An 18283-nucleotide genomic window follows, 5' to 3' on the forward strand; every position below is an offset into this window, starting at 1 on the left:
ACTCTATTTCAAGCAGCAAAAATTGCTTTTGTATACCTTCAGAAGTACATTTACAGGCAAGGTAACAAAACCCTCTCTATCTGTTGTCACTTGTTCAGAGGCTTGGGAGAATTAATAAGAAAGAACTGGTACTTAATTCCTTGTCTGACAAAGCAGAGTGGGAAATACTCCTTTAATTTCCTGTTATTAAAGGCCACTGTGTTTCTTCCTATTAGAGAAAAACTATGAGATGTAAAAGCAAATGCAAAACCTATCTGATCTTCCTTCACCATGTCATTTAGAGATTCTTGGAATCAGGTATCTTCTTGCTGAAAAGCTTATAGTAGACAAAGGAGTCCATGCCCTTCAGCTGGTTTGGCATAAGTGACCATATGGAAGTCCTTAGACTATTCTAGTGCATCAGCTTTCTTTCTGGACAACACTTAAAAATGCATGAGGTTTTTAAAAATTGCAGGTAATGCCTGGAACCTACCTAAATGGCTTAGAGATTAAAAATGACATTTACTGAACCTCAGCAGAAATATCACTGCCGCTATTTATATGGAAAATTCAGTTTTTCTGCTTCTTTCATATGTCAAGGGATTTTGCGATGTTGCCTCAGCAATGTCAACAAACCATTGGTTTTATCTCATTCTATAGGCAGCTGCTCTCCTTCCTTTCTGGGAGCTGAGTTTGGTGCCATATGTTCCTTCCATTGTCTCTGGATGGAGTGGTAACCATAACTGTCATCTGTGATATCTGTGATGATTTATTTCCATGTTTATTTGATTCAAAGAGGCATTTATGCCTAGGGACACACCACCTTGCTATTTGAGGATTTTTACTTCTTCATAGTTTTACACAACCCATTTTTAATTCTGCCTCCAGCTTCCTTCATTATTAATATTCCAGTTCTCTATTAAAAATGTCTGTAGGTTCCCAACAATGATTCATTGATAGAGCTGATAAATTCTGCTTTGCACTATTAAATAACTGGATATGAGACTAATGAAACAGAACACACCAATATCACTACAGTCCCTTTAAGTATGGATGATATTACTCTAAAACAACTTTCAGCTAATTTCTTGAATTGGAAAAAATACAACAAACTTTTTATGACCTGCTGAGACTTGTGCCATGTAAACTGCAACCTCAAATATTTACCCAGCTAAACAAGTCTGACTTTGTCAATCAGCTGCTTAGCTGAGATACTCCTCTAGCATGTCTGTTCCAGGAAATTAAGAATATTAAATCATAGATTTTTGCTGACAACATAAACAAGCAAAGCAAAATTTTACCACTGCCTTTTTTTCAAGTCACCAGGATACTCTTGTTTTCACTGAAATTGTGTCTGCGGAATATGGGAAACCGCCATAGTTAATCTGATAACACAGAAACTACAAGGCCAATATAAAATCTTACTAGCTCTTTTGTTTGCTTTTTAAAGCCATGCATAGCTATAGCTTTTAATACATTTTTCTATCTTTAAAAACAAAATTGAAATAGAGCTGAGATCTTACTCCAGAATTGATAGGTGTAACTGGGCACCATCTGTCCCAAACTGTGCTAACAGCCTTAACCTTAAAGACTCTGCCTTTCAGGTATGTTTTTATCAATCACAACCCACAGTTTGCTCAGAACTGTAATTTAGTTTTTGAACTAGTCTTTATTTAAGCAGTTGTCTCTTGCTTTCGTTCATTCACAGAAGCAAAGACTTACACAGCATTTCTTTGTTTTCTGTATGCTAGGCATTTCTCTCATTTGTGCTACCACTGTCAGGACTACCTGCAGGCTGTTCTCGACTCTGAGCTGTCACTCTTCTCTCCACAGGGTTGTGCTGTTTCTCAGCCCTGTGTGGAACATTGGGCTGTTTCCGAACTTTTATACATTTCTTCCTGAAGTGGGCAACTTCAGCTGCTTCAACATGCCACCAGACAAGTCACGATTTGGGCTCCTGAAATTCTTGGAATGAAGTTTTTATTCATAACCCAACCCAGTACAGAATATTAGACAGACTTCCTCAATTTGCACAGCTTAAACAGGCTCCTTTAAAGTTTCACTTTACTTTTGTGTTGTAAGGTTGAAAGACTCTCTTATGTTTAAAATATACACATGGTGCTTTGCTAATCTATGTAATACAAGTTTGTAGTAAACCTACTCTAAGTAAATAGTTTCTGATATGCATGATATGCTAAAGATATTTTTGTTATTATAGGAAATCAGGCTTTACTCCAAGAAGTTCAATATTTTTATTTCTCTGACTCTGCAGATTCAGATAAAATCTGTAAGTATCTTCCTGATGTTTTTGTAAGGTTAGATTTCCAGCTGCCTGGGAGCTTCTAGCTGTCCTAATCTCACTTTCTGTTATTTAGTAATATTCACCCCAGGCCTCTCCAATGCCACTCTCTCTGCTGCCACTATAAAATCAAATTCCAGAACTGCATCATTTCAGCTGATGCACTGTGTAACTGGAATGACCTTCATCAGTGAGTGCTTTCATATCAGAACAATTCCACATGTTGGTGTAATCAGTGCCAATAGAAAGCTGTGTTCATGATAGCAGAGGAAAAACTGCATTTGACTGGCACTTTTTCCATATATGTTTTTGTGTATTGTGGCAAAATCCAGCTTTTGTTAGCCCCCAGATAAGCAATGCAATCAGAAGGGTCAAAATGGAGTTTTTGCTTCTGTAGCTAGTTTTGTAAGTGTAGTCATGCTGGGCAGAGTACTAGGTCATAGCTCTCTTTTTCACAGCTGTATTTGCAAAGGACATATTACAAGCTATAATGGCAAAACTTGTTTATACCAGGGTATCTGGTTTTCATGTACTGTGCTGATTGCTTCTGATGTATTGATAATGATTGAAAAAAAATTAGGAGTGCTTTCTTGGCATGCTATACCTAGCAGTATGTAGCAAATGTAGGGCTTTTATTTGACAGAATCTGTGAAAAAATGTATCTGTTGGGGGTGTTTTTCCATTTCAGTAACATGCCAGAAAATCGTAAGATCAGGTTGCGCCTAAACTCCTGATTTCTGTTTTTTGTGTAGCAAAATCAGCATGGAAACATTTAGGCTTCTGTTATTCATGGCTGTAGCAGAAATACCAAGTCACAGCCTGACCAAGTGATTGAGCACCTGGCGGGAAGGCAGGGCCAACCCAGTGCAGCTCAGGTGCATGCAATGCCCCGGAATGACTGGAAGGGGTGGAGCCAGGATCCACCTCTCCCCAGTACTCATTTAAGGATTGGCAGTGGAGACAAGGCTACCTTGTCGGAGGTCCCTGCCTACCAGAAATTTCCTGAAGGTAAGCAGTTTTTCTTCCCTTGTTTCTGTGTTGATGGCTTCTGCATTTAGTTCTCATTTGCAATTTGTTCTCATTTGCTGTAGCCTAGGGTTGTTACCACTCTGCTATTACTACTACTCTTTTCATCGCATTGTAGTATTACAGCATTTCAGTGGATAAATTAGAACTCAAGAAAATTGTAAAAACAATAACACATAAACTAGAAAAGAGTGTACTTTACACTGTTATGTTTGAAGTCTCCTTTTTTTAATTAAAAGATTGTGCAAGTCCCAAAGCAGCTGGTAAAGGTCTTTTAAGGAAGAATAAAACCTAAAGTTAACAAATGTTATTTTTTTAATGCCGTGAACATTTAAGGATATTATTTTGATACATCTTAGCTCCTCTTACAGATAGGAGAAAAAGCAATTATAGTATTGGGAATCTTACAGTATCCTCACTGTTCTAAGAGAGATTGTTTCTTTAGATTTTGATTCTATTTTTAATATCTTAGCTGTAATTTTCATTTTCCTGGTGTGAAGACTACTTGTTTTTTACAGGATTTTTGTTTTATAGCTTGTCTTGTTTCTGGGAAGAGTTGTGAGCTTTGACTGATAAGTAGGAAAGGATAGCAATTTCTGATCTTTTCCCTTTGGATAGATTGGCATGTTTCAGTGCTTTCTCAGGCTAGAAGGAATTAAAGCAATAGGCATCTTCCTGAATCTGGATCTGTAGCTCTGCTGCTAGTAGCTCTGCCTAGTTACTCTGGATGTCAACAGTAGGTGTAGAGAGCACCCAACCTGTGAAACAGAAGAGGCTTCTTGGTGCTAAGCCCTAGTGGCTGGCGTTCTGCAGAGTTTGCAACTTCTTTCCCTCCTACTAAACTGCTCTGAGAACAGCTGAGTTATATAAAAGAGTTCCAAGGACCCTTGCCTGGGGCCTATCCTGTACGCTCAGGGTCCTTATCTGGGTTCCTTGCTGGAGCCCAGTTGTGTACCCTGCTCACCCTGACCTTGCCTTGCAGCTCTGGCTTCCTTGCTTCACCCCAGAGTTCCCTGTTCCTCCAGGCTTCACTACTGGCTATCAGATCACTGGCTAACCTTGGCTGTTCTTCCTTGGCCTGCCCCTGCCTTGTCATCTGGCCACTGCCCTCTGGCTGTAGCTGCTGCACCTGCTGCTACTCAGCACCTGTGGTACCTGGCTCACCTGGAGCCCAGCCTGTACTGCTGCCTAAGGCAGCTTGCTTGAGCAGGAGCTCTTCACGAAGCAGCTTGCTGTCTCCAGGGTGTCTGTGGAGCCCTGCTAGCCTGAAAGCTCTGAGAGCAGAGTGAGCTGCTTTGAGAAATAGGAGACTGAACTTCTTATGAAGATCAAGTTAGGCAAGGGTTCTTAGCCAGTGGCTCTGGATAGTTTTGTCATTTGTCAATCATAATGCTGGAAAGGAAGCACAAAATGAGTAAGTCTTATTTCAACTGCAATTTCAGTTTGTCAGAAGGCACTGAACTGCCCATTGCTACTGAACCCTCAATTTCTAGTAGGAGGAGAAAGGTGGAAACTTACGTCATCAAAAATTTGCTTAACAGTTTGGTTTAAAAGTTTCATGCATAAGCCTACTTAGAGTATTTAGATTACAAAATTATTTCAGACAGCATTCTCAAAACTAAAATGTTCTATTTTTGGACTACTTCAATTCCAAGAGCTCAAGCACATTATAAACATTGCTGAAATGAAGTTTGTAGCCTTCCAGTAAAGTACAAACTGTTTCCTGTTATTATAAATGGAAAGTGAGGAAAGGTGAGTATCGTTTACTTTGATGAATAGACTTTTAAAATGATGATATATGTTTGGGATTTAGTGCCATTTCATGACTATCTAATAAATCTAAAACAGTTCCTGTTGAATTGGTAGCATGTCGCATTCCCTGCTTTAAGACATAGTTTCTCATGTCAATGCTGTTTTCCCTCTCTATTGCCTGTTTGGATGCATGGTGAGGTAGCTATTATTTTTTTTTCAGCTGAACCAAACTGGGAATTAGCTGTCAGCTAATTGAGGCTGTATGAAATCTCATCCTTTGAAAATTTGTTACAGACCCAGTTTTGCTACAGACATCTTGTATGATCTTTGGCAAATCTCTTAAGCCCTCTCTGTTTCTGGTTGTAAAATTCAAATAATTGTATTCCCCAGCCTTTTAGTATGTAGATACTAATATATTATTATGCCTGAGATGGTCATAGCCTACAGTGATGAAAACCATGAAAGTCCTTTGATCAACACTCTTGTACGTTTGAGTGTCTGCCCCCTTCTCTGCTGAAAAACTTGCATAGGCTTTATTACTTCTTATGCAAGATCTTCAATATGCCTGTTGTGGTCTCTTAAATTCAGAGTAGTTGAGATAAAAGACAGGCTTTTATTGTGTCTATGCCACCTATAAAACAGGTTGAGCAAATAAGAAAATACTCAAGGTTTGGTTTCTACGTGAAAGGGAATGGTATTTCATCCTGTTTCTAAGAGGAAATGCCACTCATCACAGTGGCAGGTATTGTGGTACTGATAGAACTTACCAGATGAGCAATGGGAACTTCTATTGCGAGGGCTGATATCAGCTTGGCATATAGCATATAAGGAAATAATTAGAAGGTCAACGTGAGTGTGTAACAATGAACTATGACTTAATGGTTACCGGTTCAACAACCACTAATATCCAGAACACGAAGTCTTACATCCTGAATTTAAGGACGAAATGAGCTGAGTAGAATGCATTACAGAGCTTTATAAAGAAGGGAGGTGCAGGAGGAAAAGAGGAAAAAGCATTACGGCCTTTAACTCAGGAGAAAAGGTGATTTATTTTGGAAATATGCCCTGAAATACATTAACAGTGAGACTTAGCAAAAACACAGCTGACACAGTGACTACAGAATCAGAAGTTTTCCAGGGTATCAAGATCCTTTTCTTAATGCGTATTGATAGAAGATTCTAACATCTTTTCTAACGTCTTTTGTATCAGCAGAAACTGGCCTACACTGCAAGATTTTATGAAAGCAAGCATGCTAGCAACAATAATAGGAATGTTACCTACTGAACTGTATGTTTGCTAGAAGTAAAAAGATGACTGAAAGCATGTTGTTGTCTCCCATCAGCACCAGCTATTGTTGTGTCAGCCTTCATATCTCATGATGTTTAAAAGCACAGCCATCCCTCTCTCTATTCAAATTGGAGGTTTCCAAATCCAGGGTACAAAATTGCAGGCAGCTGTGCTATACTATGTGATAGTCATATTAGGCCATTTTTAGGTGAGAGGGGATGGCTTTGTTTCACTTGCTTCTCTGAGAGAGAAAGGTGATAGCAGAGAGACTGGTTCTTGTTCTTCCTGCTGTTTTAGCTTGTGCTAGTTCATATGGCTACTTAGATTGTGCCTGTTGCTTTTATCGTTTGGTTGGAGCTATTGAAGGGTCTGAGCATCTGCTTAACTCTTATCCATGTTGGCCTGTAGGCTTCTGACAATTGCTAGTTTTCCCTGTAGCCTGGCTATGTAAAGCGTTTTTTCACTTTATTTGGAGACTTGGTTCAGCATTGTGTTTCTTTTTTTTAAGCACTTCACAAGACCAAACCATGTTCAAGCAGGGTAGGACTGTTCTGAAATGTCCTCAATTTGTGGTACACTGATTTTAATATATTATTTAATTTTATTATTTTTGAGTTCTCTTTTTTTTTTTTTTTTTTTTTTTTTTTCTCCTCTACTGAATCTCCGAAATCTGCAGATAGTTCTTTAATCGGAGTTTTTGGGCAACAGGGGGAAGAAAAAAAACGCTATTGGCTGTACTGCTTTAAGTTTCTAACGCTGCAAGGCTCTTCCCAGCAGCCTCCAGCAGGGGCCCTGCTTTCCAAAGGCAGCTGGCCGGCTGCTGCACACCAGCCGTTTCGAGGGCTGGGGCTGGCTGTCGCTTTTCTTTGTGTTACCTTACGCGAATCTGAAACCTGAGTCCTATGCTGTGCTGGCTGCGCGGAGCATTTCCCGCCAGTTCCACTCTATAGCAAATTGTCCTCCTGGAAAATTCTCACTGTAAGAGCTGCTCATCTCAATAAAGTGTGAGTGTGCTCTGGAAATTTCCAAAGTTGTATTGCTAGTTCTGGGAGAAAAAAATCTACAATGTTCTGTAATTCTATGATGCTAAATTCTAGCAATTTTGCTAGTGATATGGCAGCAACATCACTGGAATTCATGGCTTAGGAACTAAAAGTATCCCCTGCCACCACCCGCCAACAGCTGAGTGCAGATGGAGAAGCTGGCTGTTTGCCATCATTAGTGAGAAACCATTTCTCAGTGCTGATTGATTTGCCCTATGCTGTTGCTGTCCTTTTATTTTCTCCATGTTATTGCTGGCAGAAAGGTCTCCTCTACTAACAAGTTTGCCTAGTTTTGGCATTGAGCTTAATATCGAATGACAGTTTGATATATCCTCTTCCAAGTCTTGTTGACCTTTAGTTTTGTGGGAGATAATTTCTAATGTTTGTATATGAAAATGTTTTAATGACTTTGCTTTTAAAAATTAAATTGTAATGAATCATTTTTTCAGCATAAAACATGCAGTATTTACCTACTGCTAGTGGCTTCCGTACTAAGCTTAACAGCTGCTTGTAAGAAAATGGAAGCCCATATTTGCAAGTTGTTGATGGACCTGATGAAATGCTAAGCAGTTATTAAAGAATTCATTCTTCATTATGCCTTCTTAGCAACACAGCAAAACATAAATAACTTGATTTTGTTTTGTAGGAATAGCTTTCTTTTGAAACAAGATAGTAAATTTATAGATAAGAGAGAGGGTTTGGCTTGTTATTGTCAGGTCAGATTCCAGCCATCCTGCTGAGAAGTTAATAATACAACCAAGAGACACATATCACATATCATACTGTTGCTCCGTGGAAATTTTTCCTTGTTAGGATCAGGGTCTCAACTTTGAATGGAATATAAAGTATTCAGAATATCGATGGGTTGAGGAGATGGGGAGGATAAAGTACACATGTGCTTGGTTTCATGTCTGGATCCACAGCTACCTAGGGGAAATTCTCTTGAGATTCAACCGAACAGGAGCATATGTATGTTTATACAGGTGTGGCACAAAATAACTCCCAAAGCACTTAACTCCTTAGATGTCCTGTGCAAACTGAGACCTGATATGAAGCTATTCTTACTCTTAAGGTTGGATGTTAGGAAATTATTTATCTCGGAAAAAGTTAAAGTGTTGGCACAGGCTGCCCAGGGTGATAGTCGGCTCACCATACCTGGAGGTGCTGGCTAAATGTGGAGATGTGGCACATGGCGATGTGGTCAGTGGGCAAGGTGGGGATGGGGTGGACTCAGTGATCTTACAGGTCTTTTCCAACCTTAGTGATTCTGTGATTTGTGCTTCTCAACAGTTTTGAGATTCAGTTCTGACATCAATCAGTGCTGGCTCTGAGAGATTTCCAGCTCACATTTTCATCATCAGTTCCAATGACCTTAAATCCCTATTGTAGGATCACTAAGGTTGGAAAGTGCCTCCATGATCATCTAGCCCAACTGTCCACCTACCATCAATATTTCCCCTACTGTAATAGGAAGAGAAATTTTTAAAATCTACGATGAAACTTTTTTTTCTTACTGCTTTCTGAATCCCATGGATTTTGAAATATGAAGCTTTCAAAGTAGGAGTGAGACTATAGTAGGTAACACCCTGCTGGTACTACATGAATGACTGCGAAGATGGCAGAAAAGAAAGAAAAACACAACTGTATGCTATATTAATACCAGTTTAAGTTCCTGAGTTTCATCTACTCATGGATTGTTTGGTTGTGGTTTTTTTTTTTTTTTTAATCTTGTCTCATATCATGCAGAGAGGTAGAAAAGTTTAACAATGACTCCTGTCTGTTTAGACCCCTCAGTTCTGTTGGCTGTGGGAACAGCTCCCAGCTGTGTGCTAACCCTGCTTGGTGAGTGCGAGGCTGCATCTCTGCTGAGGTGTAGCAGTGTGGCATCGCTTCCTTGCTTGAGTAAGGCCACTCCACTGCTTTGCGGGATTGGAGTGCCCAAAGCTGCCAAAACCAAATGGTTGCTCATGTCTTCAAATTTAAATACGAGTGTGCAGCAGTGATGCTGTTGGCAGGAACGCTTTTATGCTTGAAGCGAGTGCTACAGAGGCGTTTGCACGCTGGTGCAGTTGGCCTAACAGGTGCTTTCCCCGGCAGCATCCCCGTCGGCCCCGGGCTTCCTCCAAGACCCCGCAGCGTCCCCGCGTTCTCGGGGCGGCCCGGGGCTCTTCCCGCAGGCCGCGGCCTGCACGCGCTCAACCGAGCGCCCGCAGCGCTTCCAGCCGCGCGCCGCCGGGAGCCTCGCGGATGTGCGAGAAGGAGGACGGCAGCGAGCGAGCCGCCGGGTCAGCCGGCGTCCGGGGAGTCCTCGTGCTGCTCCCCGCGAAACGGGGACGCGCGAGAGCGATCTCCAGCGCCGAGCGCCCGTCGCGGCCCGCCGGCGGCCACCCGGCCTCTCCTCGGCGGCGCGGGGCGAGCGGAGCGGCCGGGGCCGGCGGCGGCGCCCGCCTCTGCCTCCTCCCCCTCGGTGCCCTGCCTCCTCCCTCCGCCGGGCGGCCGGCTGCGCGGGGCGGGAGGGAGGGAGGGAGCGGCTGAAAGGTGTTGCTGGAAGGGAAGTTTGAAGAAGGTCGCCGGGTGCCCGGGCGCTCCGGCAGCATCATGGCGGAGCAGGGCGAGTCGCCGGTCCACGTCCAGCAGCCCCAGCCGGCGCCCGCCGCCCCGCCCGTCGGCTGGCCCATCTGCAGGGACGCCTACGAGCTGCAGGAGGTTATCGGTCAGTGGAGCGGGCGGGGTGGGGCGGCGATGCGGCCGGGGCGGCGGCGGGGGATGCTGCGGGGGATGCGGCGGCGGCCGGCTCCGGGCCTAGCGGCGTCCCTCCTGCCGGGGCCGGTCACTGCGGCGGACGCGCCCGGCGCTGCAGTGGCGCCGCCGCCGGCTGCCGCAAACTTTATCCGCCGGGCGGCGCGGCCCCGGGGGGCGGCGGCTCCTTCTAGAAAGCGCCGCGCCCCGCCCGGTGCGGCCCGGCGGCTGCCCTGTGCCGCATCGTCGCTTCGGGGCGGCGCGGAGCCCCCCGCTCTCTGCCGGGACCCTGGGAACTGCGGATGCGCTCCTTGCGCCGCGTGGCTTGCGGCGCGCGCAGATGTGCGCGCATCCGCTTCGATTAGTCTGCATTTTTCTGATGTTCCCTGGGGGTGGTGTTTCTCCCCCGTAGACCCGCTGCTGTCGTGCACGCTTCTTTTTTCCTCGTGGCCCCCCCGTGTATGTCGGCTCGCGCGCGAGTTCGGTGCGGTGTCACCGCTCAGGTCCATCCTAGAGACCTCTGTCCCGGAGGGCGGTGGGACGCAGCCCCACAGGTAGGGGCTTGCTGCTGCGTACGTCGTTCTTGCCATCCAGCATGCATCAGATGGGCTCTATCTCCGTCTGTGTACTTGGGTTGTGTTATCCTGAGATGTGCTCTGTGATGATGTGACTGCTGTTAGCAGTCCCTGCAGTGGGAAGTTTCTCATCTCCCGACCTGGCCGCTGCTTGTTGCTAATGGAAGCTACCGTGAGAAAACTTGCTTTTGTTTGTACGTGACTCTTTGAACTTTGAGCAAATGCTGCAGGTGATACAGGCTGGACCTAAGGCTGGGATTGCTATTCTTTCAAACCATTTAAATGAACAAAAGAAGCAACCCCTGGGAGCCTTGCCTGGTCGTGCTGTTGGCTGTCTTCAGTATTGCACAGCAATTGCTCATGGCTTTCAGGCTGATGGCAGTGAGAACTATGCGTTATTGATTGGGGCTGCAGGTTGTGCACACACTCAGCGTTGTTATCAGGCAGGCTGTTTTCCATAAGCAGAAACAAAACGTTTGAGGTCTTCTCCCTTAGAGGAGCTGGGATGACTCAGTGAATGCCCCAGTGCAGGGTTATTGGCTGCTCTTACTCAGCATGGGAACGGATAGAAGCTCACCAAGCAGAATTGATTCTATCTGTGTAAGCTGTATCTTTGCTGAGGATCAGACTCTCTTCTAAGGCGATTTAGTTTTTATTTAAGAAAAGCATCCGAAAGTGCTGGGTTAAGCCTTGCCTAGAGTGAGTCATGAGATTTATCTTTCATAAAATGGCTGGATGAGAGCTTTCTGGGTAAATGTGTTTCTCCTTTCTGCTTAAATTCTTACATTTAATATATTTAGAAATGTAATATGCATATACTTTAGCACCTACCCTTACAGTGGATGAATGCTTATTGGTGTAGCAAATCTGCAGCTGAAGAGAAACTATTGCTGGGTACCTGTGGGTGTTGTTAAATATCAATATTTCCTTAATTAAAACGAAGCCTAGTGAGGAAATGGAGGTCATATTGGGTATACGACCATATGATCCATAAACCATATATTCAGTTCATATACATGGTGAACTTCTCTGACTTGCATTGAGCTTCTGCTAAGTTGTTGAGACTTATTTTGTACGGTGACTTAAATCTTGTGGGTTATCACAGTGGTTAATCACCACTGTGATTAAGTTTTGTCTTGATACTGTTTTAAAACAGTAAACACAAAAAACCTATAAATTCAGTGCAGTTGACCAAATGTGAGCATAATGTTTATCTAGCATCTCCGGAATTGTTAATTTTAATAGATATGAGGTGTTCCTAAACCATTGGTTTTATCGGAGAGAGGGAGGAATAATACAGCTCTAGCTTGGATCGTATTCCTCTGCAGCAGCCACACCATTGTTAGCTGCAGCGAGAAACTGAGCAGCCGCCAGTGGCTGGAGAGAGCCCTTCACCTGTGGCAGGCACCTCCCACATCTCCCCCAGGAACTGGGTCGAGTCCTCAGGGGATGGCTTCAGTTACAGCAGTCCTTTGCCAGTTAAATGAGAAAAATAAACTGTATCGGGGCATCTCTGTGGGCTCTGCAGGTGAAAAGGCACACTAGGATGATTGGTCATAACACTTCACAAAATAGGCTTTGTATCATATGGCAATTAGTACACAGACAAAATGATTTTGGTCAACTGCTTTAGAAGGTTTTTAATTTTCAATGGTGGTCACAGAATGGAAAGTGAAAATCAATATTAGTCACATAGGTTGTTTCTGTCCTGCCTGTGGATTTGGCAGGTTGGAAAAGTTCCTCCTTGTTTCTCTCCAAATGTGAGCTTTTCATGTTACTCACTGTGTTTGGCCAAATGCAGTTGTGAAGGATGAGGCCACACGGGACAGAAATTAAATGATACAACTCTTTTTTTCCTGCCCTTCTCTACTGATTATTTTCTGACTCTTAGGAGATTCAAGTGCCTGTTAGGGAGGAAATGCTGGCCTTAAGAACACTGCTTCTGAGATGCTTTTTCATGTGTGTTTTATTTCTGTGGTGGTTAGCCAGTTCTCTGCGAACTCTTGGTGCGCAGTTTCATGATGCATTTAATCTGCTCCAGCAGGCAACTGCTGAAAGGAGCTCATTGATCTGACAGAAAACTAGTTCTGCTGCTGGGTTGGTTTTCAGTCAGATCAGGTTCCCTGTTTGACTTGCCGCCTGGTTACTCTTTTGGAAAGAAGAGGGTCTTCCTGTTATTCCTACATACAGATCTCTACTGCAGCAGGAAGAAATCATTGTGATTGCTGTCTATAAATGTGGAGGGTAGAGTTAAGAATTAAGGAAATTGTTTCATTAACTCAGATTTGTCCAGGCTATTTGTAAACATATCTATTTAGAATCTAAAGGGGATGCATATCTGTTAGGACAGTGAGAATCCAAAGCAGCTCTCCAGTAGTAGTTAGAGATGAGAATGATAGTTGCTAGTAAGGGAGAGCTAGATTTAGTTTTGTGAAGAACTGGGAGACCTTTGCTTTGTTTTAATGCCGTTGAAAGTGTGTAATGGGTTTAGTGTTTTTTCTTTCTTTCTTTCTTTTTTTTTTTTTTTTTTTTTTGTAAGCTGGATGTAACAAGTGAGGTTTATTCCTCCTCAGAAGCAGTTGGAGTCTGTACAGAGCAAGTGAATGGTAATCAACATAAACATGTGAAAATTGTCTAGTCTTAATATTAATGGTAATGGGTTACATGAAGTCTATGAGACAGAGCAGCATGAAATTATTTTTTTTTGAGATCTCTAAAGTTCTTATGAACAATTGACTTGGTTTGCTTTTGTAGAACTGTTGCAGAGAGTGCTCTCCTCCTGCATGTAACTTAATGTCTGTAAGACTGTGCTGATGACGTGAGGGAAGTTTCTGTTACAGAGGCGCAGATTATATCATGGCTGCTACCTCCTGCTCTGAAGTTACCTTTTTTTGCATATTCTCCTGTAACTGATTTGGAAACACAATTTGCCTAGAAAACAGGCAGAATTAATTAAAAAATAAAGTGTTACTTACACATGATGGATTATCTTTATATTGGCAACTCATTTAGAATTTACCTTAGTTGTGCTGTAGCTTCAGTCTCGTATTGCCTTTCTGACTTTGGTCAAGATTTTCTGTCAGTTAATAACCATTTGAAGAAACTAAAAAATGTTAAATCTCCTGTTTGTAACTTAAAACGCATGACTTTTAATTCCATTGTCAGAGTGAAGATGGTCATTGTACAATTTAAAAATACCTTTCAGAGCATCCCCAGTGCTGTGCTGCAGCTGAGGCTCTGCAGAGCACTGTTAATTGTTTGACTTGTCTACAAATGATAGTAACAGTACTGGGGAAGAGAGCTTTGTGTTGGTCTTTTTTTTGAGAGGAAAACGAACTTTCTCCATTAGAAGCACCAATACTGCAGACAAAGCTGTAGTTCTTCCAAGTCATTAGGCTTTGTAAGTGATTGAGTGATCTAACTTTATCTAATACAGTAACTTTCTTTTAGTAACTCATGCAATCAGAATTCAAACTTGTCTGAAAGGACATTTGATTACATTTTATTAGAATTTGGTACAAGAAAAAAATGTGTAATTTGCTTTGGTTTTGTTGCTATTGCAAGTAACCAGCAAATCTTGCTTATAATTTGTCAAACAAAAAGGAACACATAATCAACATGCTCAAGATGTCAAGACAGTTGACAGTAATACTTAATTGTAATTTACAGAAAAGTATGCTATGGTTTCTTGCTCTTGGAAGCTGTCAGTCACTTTTTTGCTTTCGTGCCTCTCTGCTTTCTCTTACTTCCCAGCTTCTTCCTACAGAGAATGTCCAAAACCTTGGAGACCTGGAAATTCCTGGCTCCACAGAAGCTACTTGAGTACCACAAGAGGAGAGGAGTGCCACAGTTCTGCTGCAGAGTGTATGGAGACTTGAAGGGATTGCATGATTTAGATTCTCTTTAAGCCTTACAGCAAGACTGTGCTTCTCTGAAGTGGAACAACTACTTGTGACCAGTATTGTAAGGATACTTTGATATTTGAGGCCAAGCTGAGACCTGGGAGAGCAATTCTACATTCATTCATATGTTGTTCTGAAACATCAGAATTGTTGTACTGTGATTTTTTTTTTTTTTTTTTTTTTTTAATTAATAATTACTTACCCATAGGTTAGAAAACATTTTTTTTTTTTTTTTTTTTTTTTTTTTTTTTTCCAGAATCTGCTTGTCAAATGGAGCTTCTCTTTGTTAAGTTGAAACAAAACCACCTCTGTTCTGATTCAGTAGAGGGGGGGAAAAAAAAATGGAGTTCTCTACGAGAAGGAGTTGTGGAGGACTTGTGTAGTGACTATATATGTAGGCTGTATTTCTGTGACTCCTCACACCAAAATGAACCAGACTCTTCTGGTTCTTTCTTTCCACTCCCCACTTCTTTTCAAAATAATTCAGAACTACAAAGCAGTGGTAGATGGAAGGTGGTTTTCTTTTCAGTAATAATAATAATAGCGATTCTTGGCTCTTTAAGGATGGAGCTTAAAAATAAAGTTGATTTAGTACTCATGATGACTTCCCTTTGCTGAAATCACTTGTATGCTCCTGAACAGTAGCAGAGCAATCTGCTTGTTGAACTTGGAAAATAAATACCATGCTAGAAAACTTACTGGTGCCCCAAGATTACAAGTTATGTTTTTCCTGAATGAAGTCGCACTTGATGAAATTTGATGAAATAGCTTTTCTGAATTGGTGAATCTTTTTAATGTAGTTTTGCCAGTAGGGTGAAATCTTGACAACTCTGCTAGATTTCCGTTTCTTGGCAAGTTTAAAGGCCTTTGTGCTTAAGAATAGCTCAGCTGAAGCTTGTTGGATATTAAAAAGTATCATCCAGCAGTGGCAGAAAGAACCAATGCTGGTTGGTGTGAAATATTTGAGAGAACATGCTTTAAACTCTTTATTCCTTTTGTCTGTCTCTATCTGCATCATATGGTGTTTTCTCTGTTGGCTCTAACAAGGCCATGATAAGAGCAACCAGCACTTGTTGAATGCTTTTCTCTTTTTTGTCTTCATCTGTAGTGTTTGGCTGCTATCTTCCTTCCTCACCAACTGTAGGATCACATGGCAGCAGTGTGATCCTTCTCTCTCCACCTGCTTCTTCCTGCACTTGTGCTTGTACTTGTTGCTGGAGACTATGCTGTCATATCTGATGTGTACCTGAGATGTACAATGCTAGACTGTGAAGTAGTCATGGGGAAAAAAGACCCTTCAATGGGACAGAAAATGTATTATTGAGGAAAAATCTGGGACAGTATATACGGAGAAGCGGGTGATTGTGAGGTTACCTGATACCAAGGGAAGGATTTGATATTTCCTGAAGCAGCTGCCACGTCAGTGTCATTTACTGATTCTCTTTCAGAAAACAGTGTCAATGAAGGGGAAGATAATTCTTAATGGAGTACTGTGTATGCTTCTAGCGTTTAATTTGATTTCGGGTTGACCGGAAGCTTTCCTTGAGAGTTTCTCTTATGCTCTTGAGATGTTGGCAATGCTGATAATAATGGTAGGTTTTTAAAAGCTTCTCTGAAGAATTGTTGGGTGCAATTTTTCAACAGTCAGCATTGTTCATTTGTTAATTGATGTATTAAGCTTGTGACGTTGATACAGTTAATATTGCTAATCCTTTGACCCTAAGTATTTGACTAAGCGTATGACTTTAGTCAATGACTTGGTGGAAACTTCAGTATGATAAACTAGCTGTCTCCATTAATCCTTTCTTTACAATTAATGATTTCTGAGTTGTTTCATTTGTCTAATTATTCCCGTGAATATGTATGTGCCTTGGACTTATTCTGTTCAGAAGTAAATTACAGGTGAAAATTCAGGATGTCCTAGAAGGCTGGTATAATAAAAACTTCACAACATAATCATTAAGCTGAGCTATGGTAATGTACCATTGGAATTGGAATGTTTTCAGTGTTCCTGATCTTGCTTTCAGATATTGTGTGAACTTAAGATCTTAAAGATCATGGATCTTAATGTTGAATGTCTGAGGGCTTACTTAACAGAAACAATTGATATGTAATTGATTATAGCTGTAAGCAAACTGTGCACCAAGTATACCTGTTTAATTATAGTGCTACAAAAATAATTAATTTAGCAGACCAGAAAAATATTGTTTTCTTTCTGATTGTAGTTTCTGTCCTAAAGAAGTGTAATTAACAAGATCATCAGCTTGGGCTGTATCTTTAGACTTCTGAGATCATATTTTGGTTGAGAAGGATCACAACTGATTTATAACTGATTTATAAACTTTTCCCTCTTCACTTCTATGTTTTGTTGACATTTTATTATGTAGACAGGACTTAAACTTGCTTATTCCTTTAGCATGGTTTTCTTCCATTTTTTTGAGCTACTTCAGTCTAATAATAAGACAAATAATGTCACTAGTATTATGGCAGCATTTACATTGCTTTGCCATTTCTATTTTTTCATGAGAAGTGGTATCAGAAATAGGTAAGTTTTGCTTTCAGCATGCATCCATAACAAAGCGTGTTCTGTTGTGAACTTGCTGAAGATGCTTTGTAGCTCAGCAGTGTGGTATTAACTGGAGATCTTCATGACTGCAGTAGCAATACTGTCTTTGTGTTGGTAGATTGCTTCGTTCTCAGAAGAGAGCGATGTACTATGTGGTGACATCCGGAAAACTAGGAAAATAGTGCGTTCGTGTCCCTGTTCTATTAGAGTTGTTCCAAATTTTTACTTCCAGTCCAAATGAGAAACAATAAAATGTGCTAACCGACTAAATCAACACCAGCATTTGTTTATAGTGCTACTTCAGAAATGAGTAATAATTCTCTCTTAGCAGCTATTTTTTTTCTGGGCAGAAAATATGATTTGCAATAGCAAATCTTCATTTTATTTTGCTGCATAAAGTAGAGTTCAAATGACAACCTGATAAGGGGATTGTGGTCCTGCAATGAGAGTCAGTTTTCTTATGCAGCTTTTCAGAAGCATTTCCAGTGTGATTTTTCTTTTTTTCTTTTGAAATGTCTGGATTTGTATGGATATTGAATAGTATTTTCAGTATTCCTGAAAGAACAGGAAGGATGAAGTCATTGCTGAAGGTTTCTCTTCTGAAAGTGTTAGAACAGGCCTTTATGGTGCTGACAGGAGTTTAAAAAAAAAAAAAAAAAAATCATATTGGGATGCACAAAGGGCTCATCCTTCAAAGGAAAACGTTCTATTTATCATCCTGGTGTAAATGGAGATATTGCTTTCTAAGGAAGGAGCTTTTTGGATGGTGGTGGGAAGTGGCAAAAATTTTTTTTATGTTTTTGGGTGTTGAGGTGTGAGTTTGAGTTATGACACAGCTGCTCAATGTGGAAAATTTAATTATTTTTAATGTTTTGGCTGCATATGAGAGATGCACAAATTGGATGGTGGCACAGGAGGTCAGTACTGAGTCCCTGGATGGTAGTACTTCTCTTGGCTAGAGAGGCTGAAGCAACACACAACAAAAAAAAACTGAGGCAGATACAATAACAATGGCTTGCACCTGGACTCTTGATGGCTATGGTTCTGAATATGCTGAGGTCAGACTCTACAGCTTTATGAATTGCTGTAAATGCCACTTCTCTCTATTCATCTG

General features: G+C 41.5%; 1 protein-coding gene across 1 annotated transcript in view; it reads left to right on the forward strand.

The window, feature by feature from the left end:
* The first annotated feature begins 10165 nt into the window (after positions 1–10165).
* The window catches only part of STK39 (serine/threonine kinase 39), an 87059-nt gene continuing 78941 nt past the window's right edge, over positions 10166–18283 (forward strand). The window contains 5 exon segments of the mRNA XM_042822510.1: positions 10166–10341; positions 10343–10389; positions 10392–10505; positions 10508–10575; positions 10578–10680. Coding sequence (XP_042678444.1) covers positions 10166–10341; positions 10343–10389; positions 10392–10505; positions 10508–10575; positions 10578–10680 — 508 coding nt within the window.

This window comes from Centrocercus urophasianus, unplaced genomic scaffold (genome assembly GCF_019232065.1).
Source record: "Centrocercus urophasianus isolate 14NV4802_14NV808 unplaced genomic scaffold, USGS_Curo_1.0 seq_20, whole genome shotgun sequence".
Classification (NCBI taxonomy): Eukaryota; Metazoa; Chordata; class Aves; order Galliformes; family Phasianidae; genus Centrocercus; species Centrocercus urophasianus.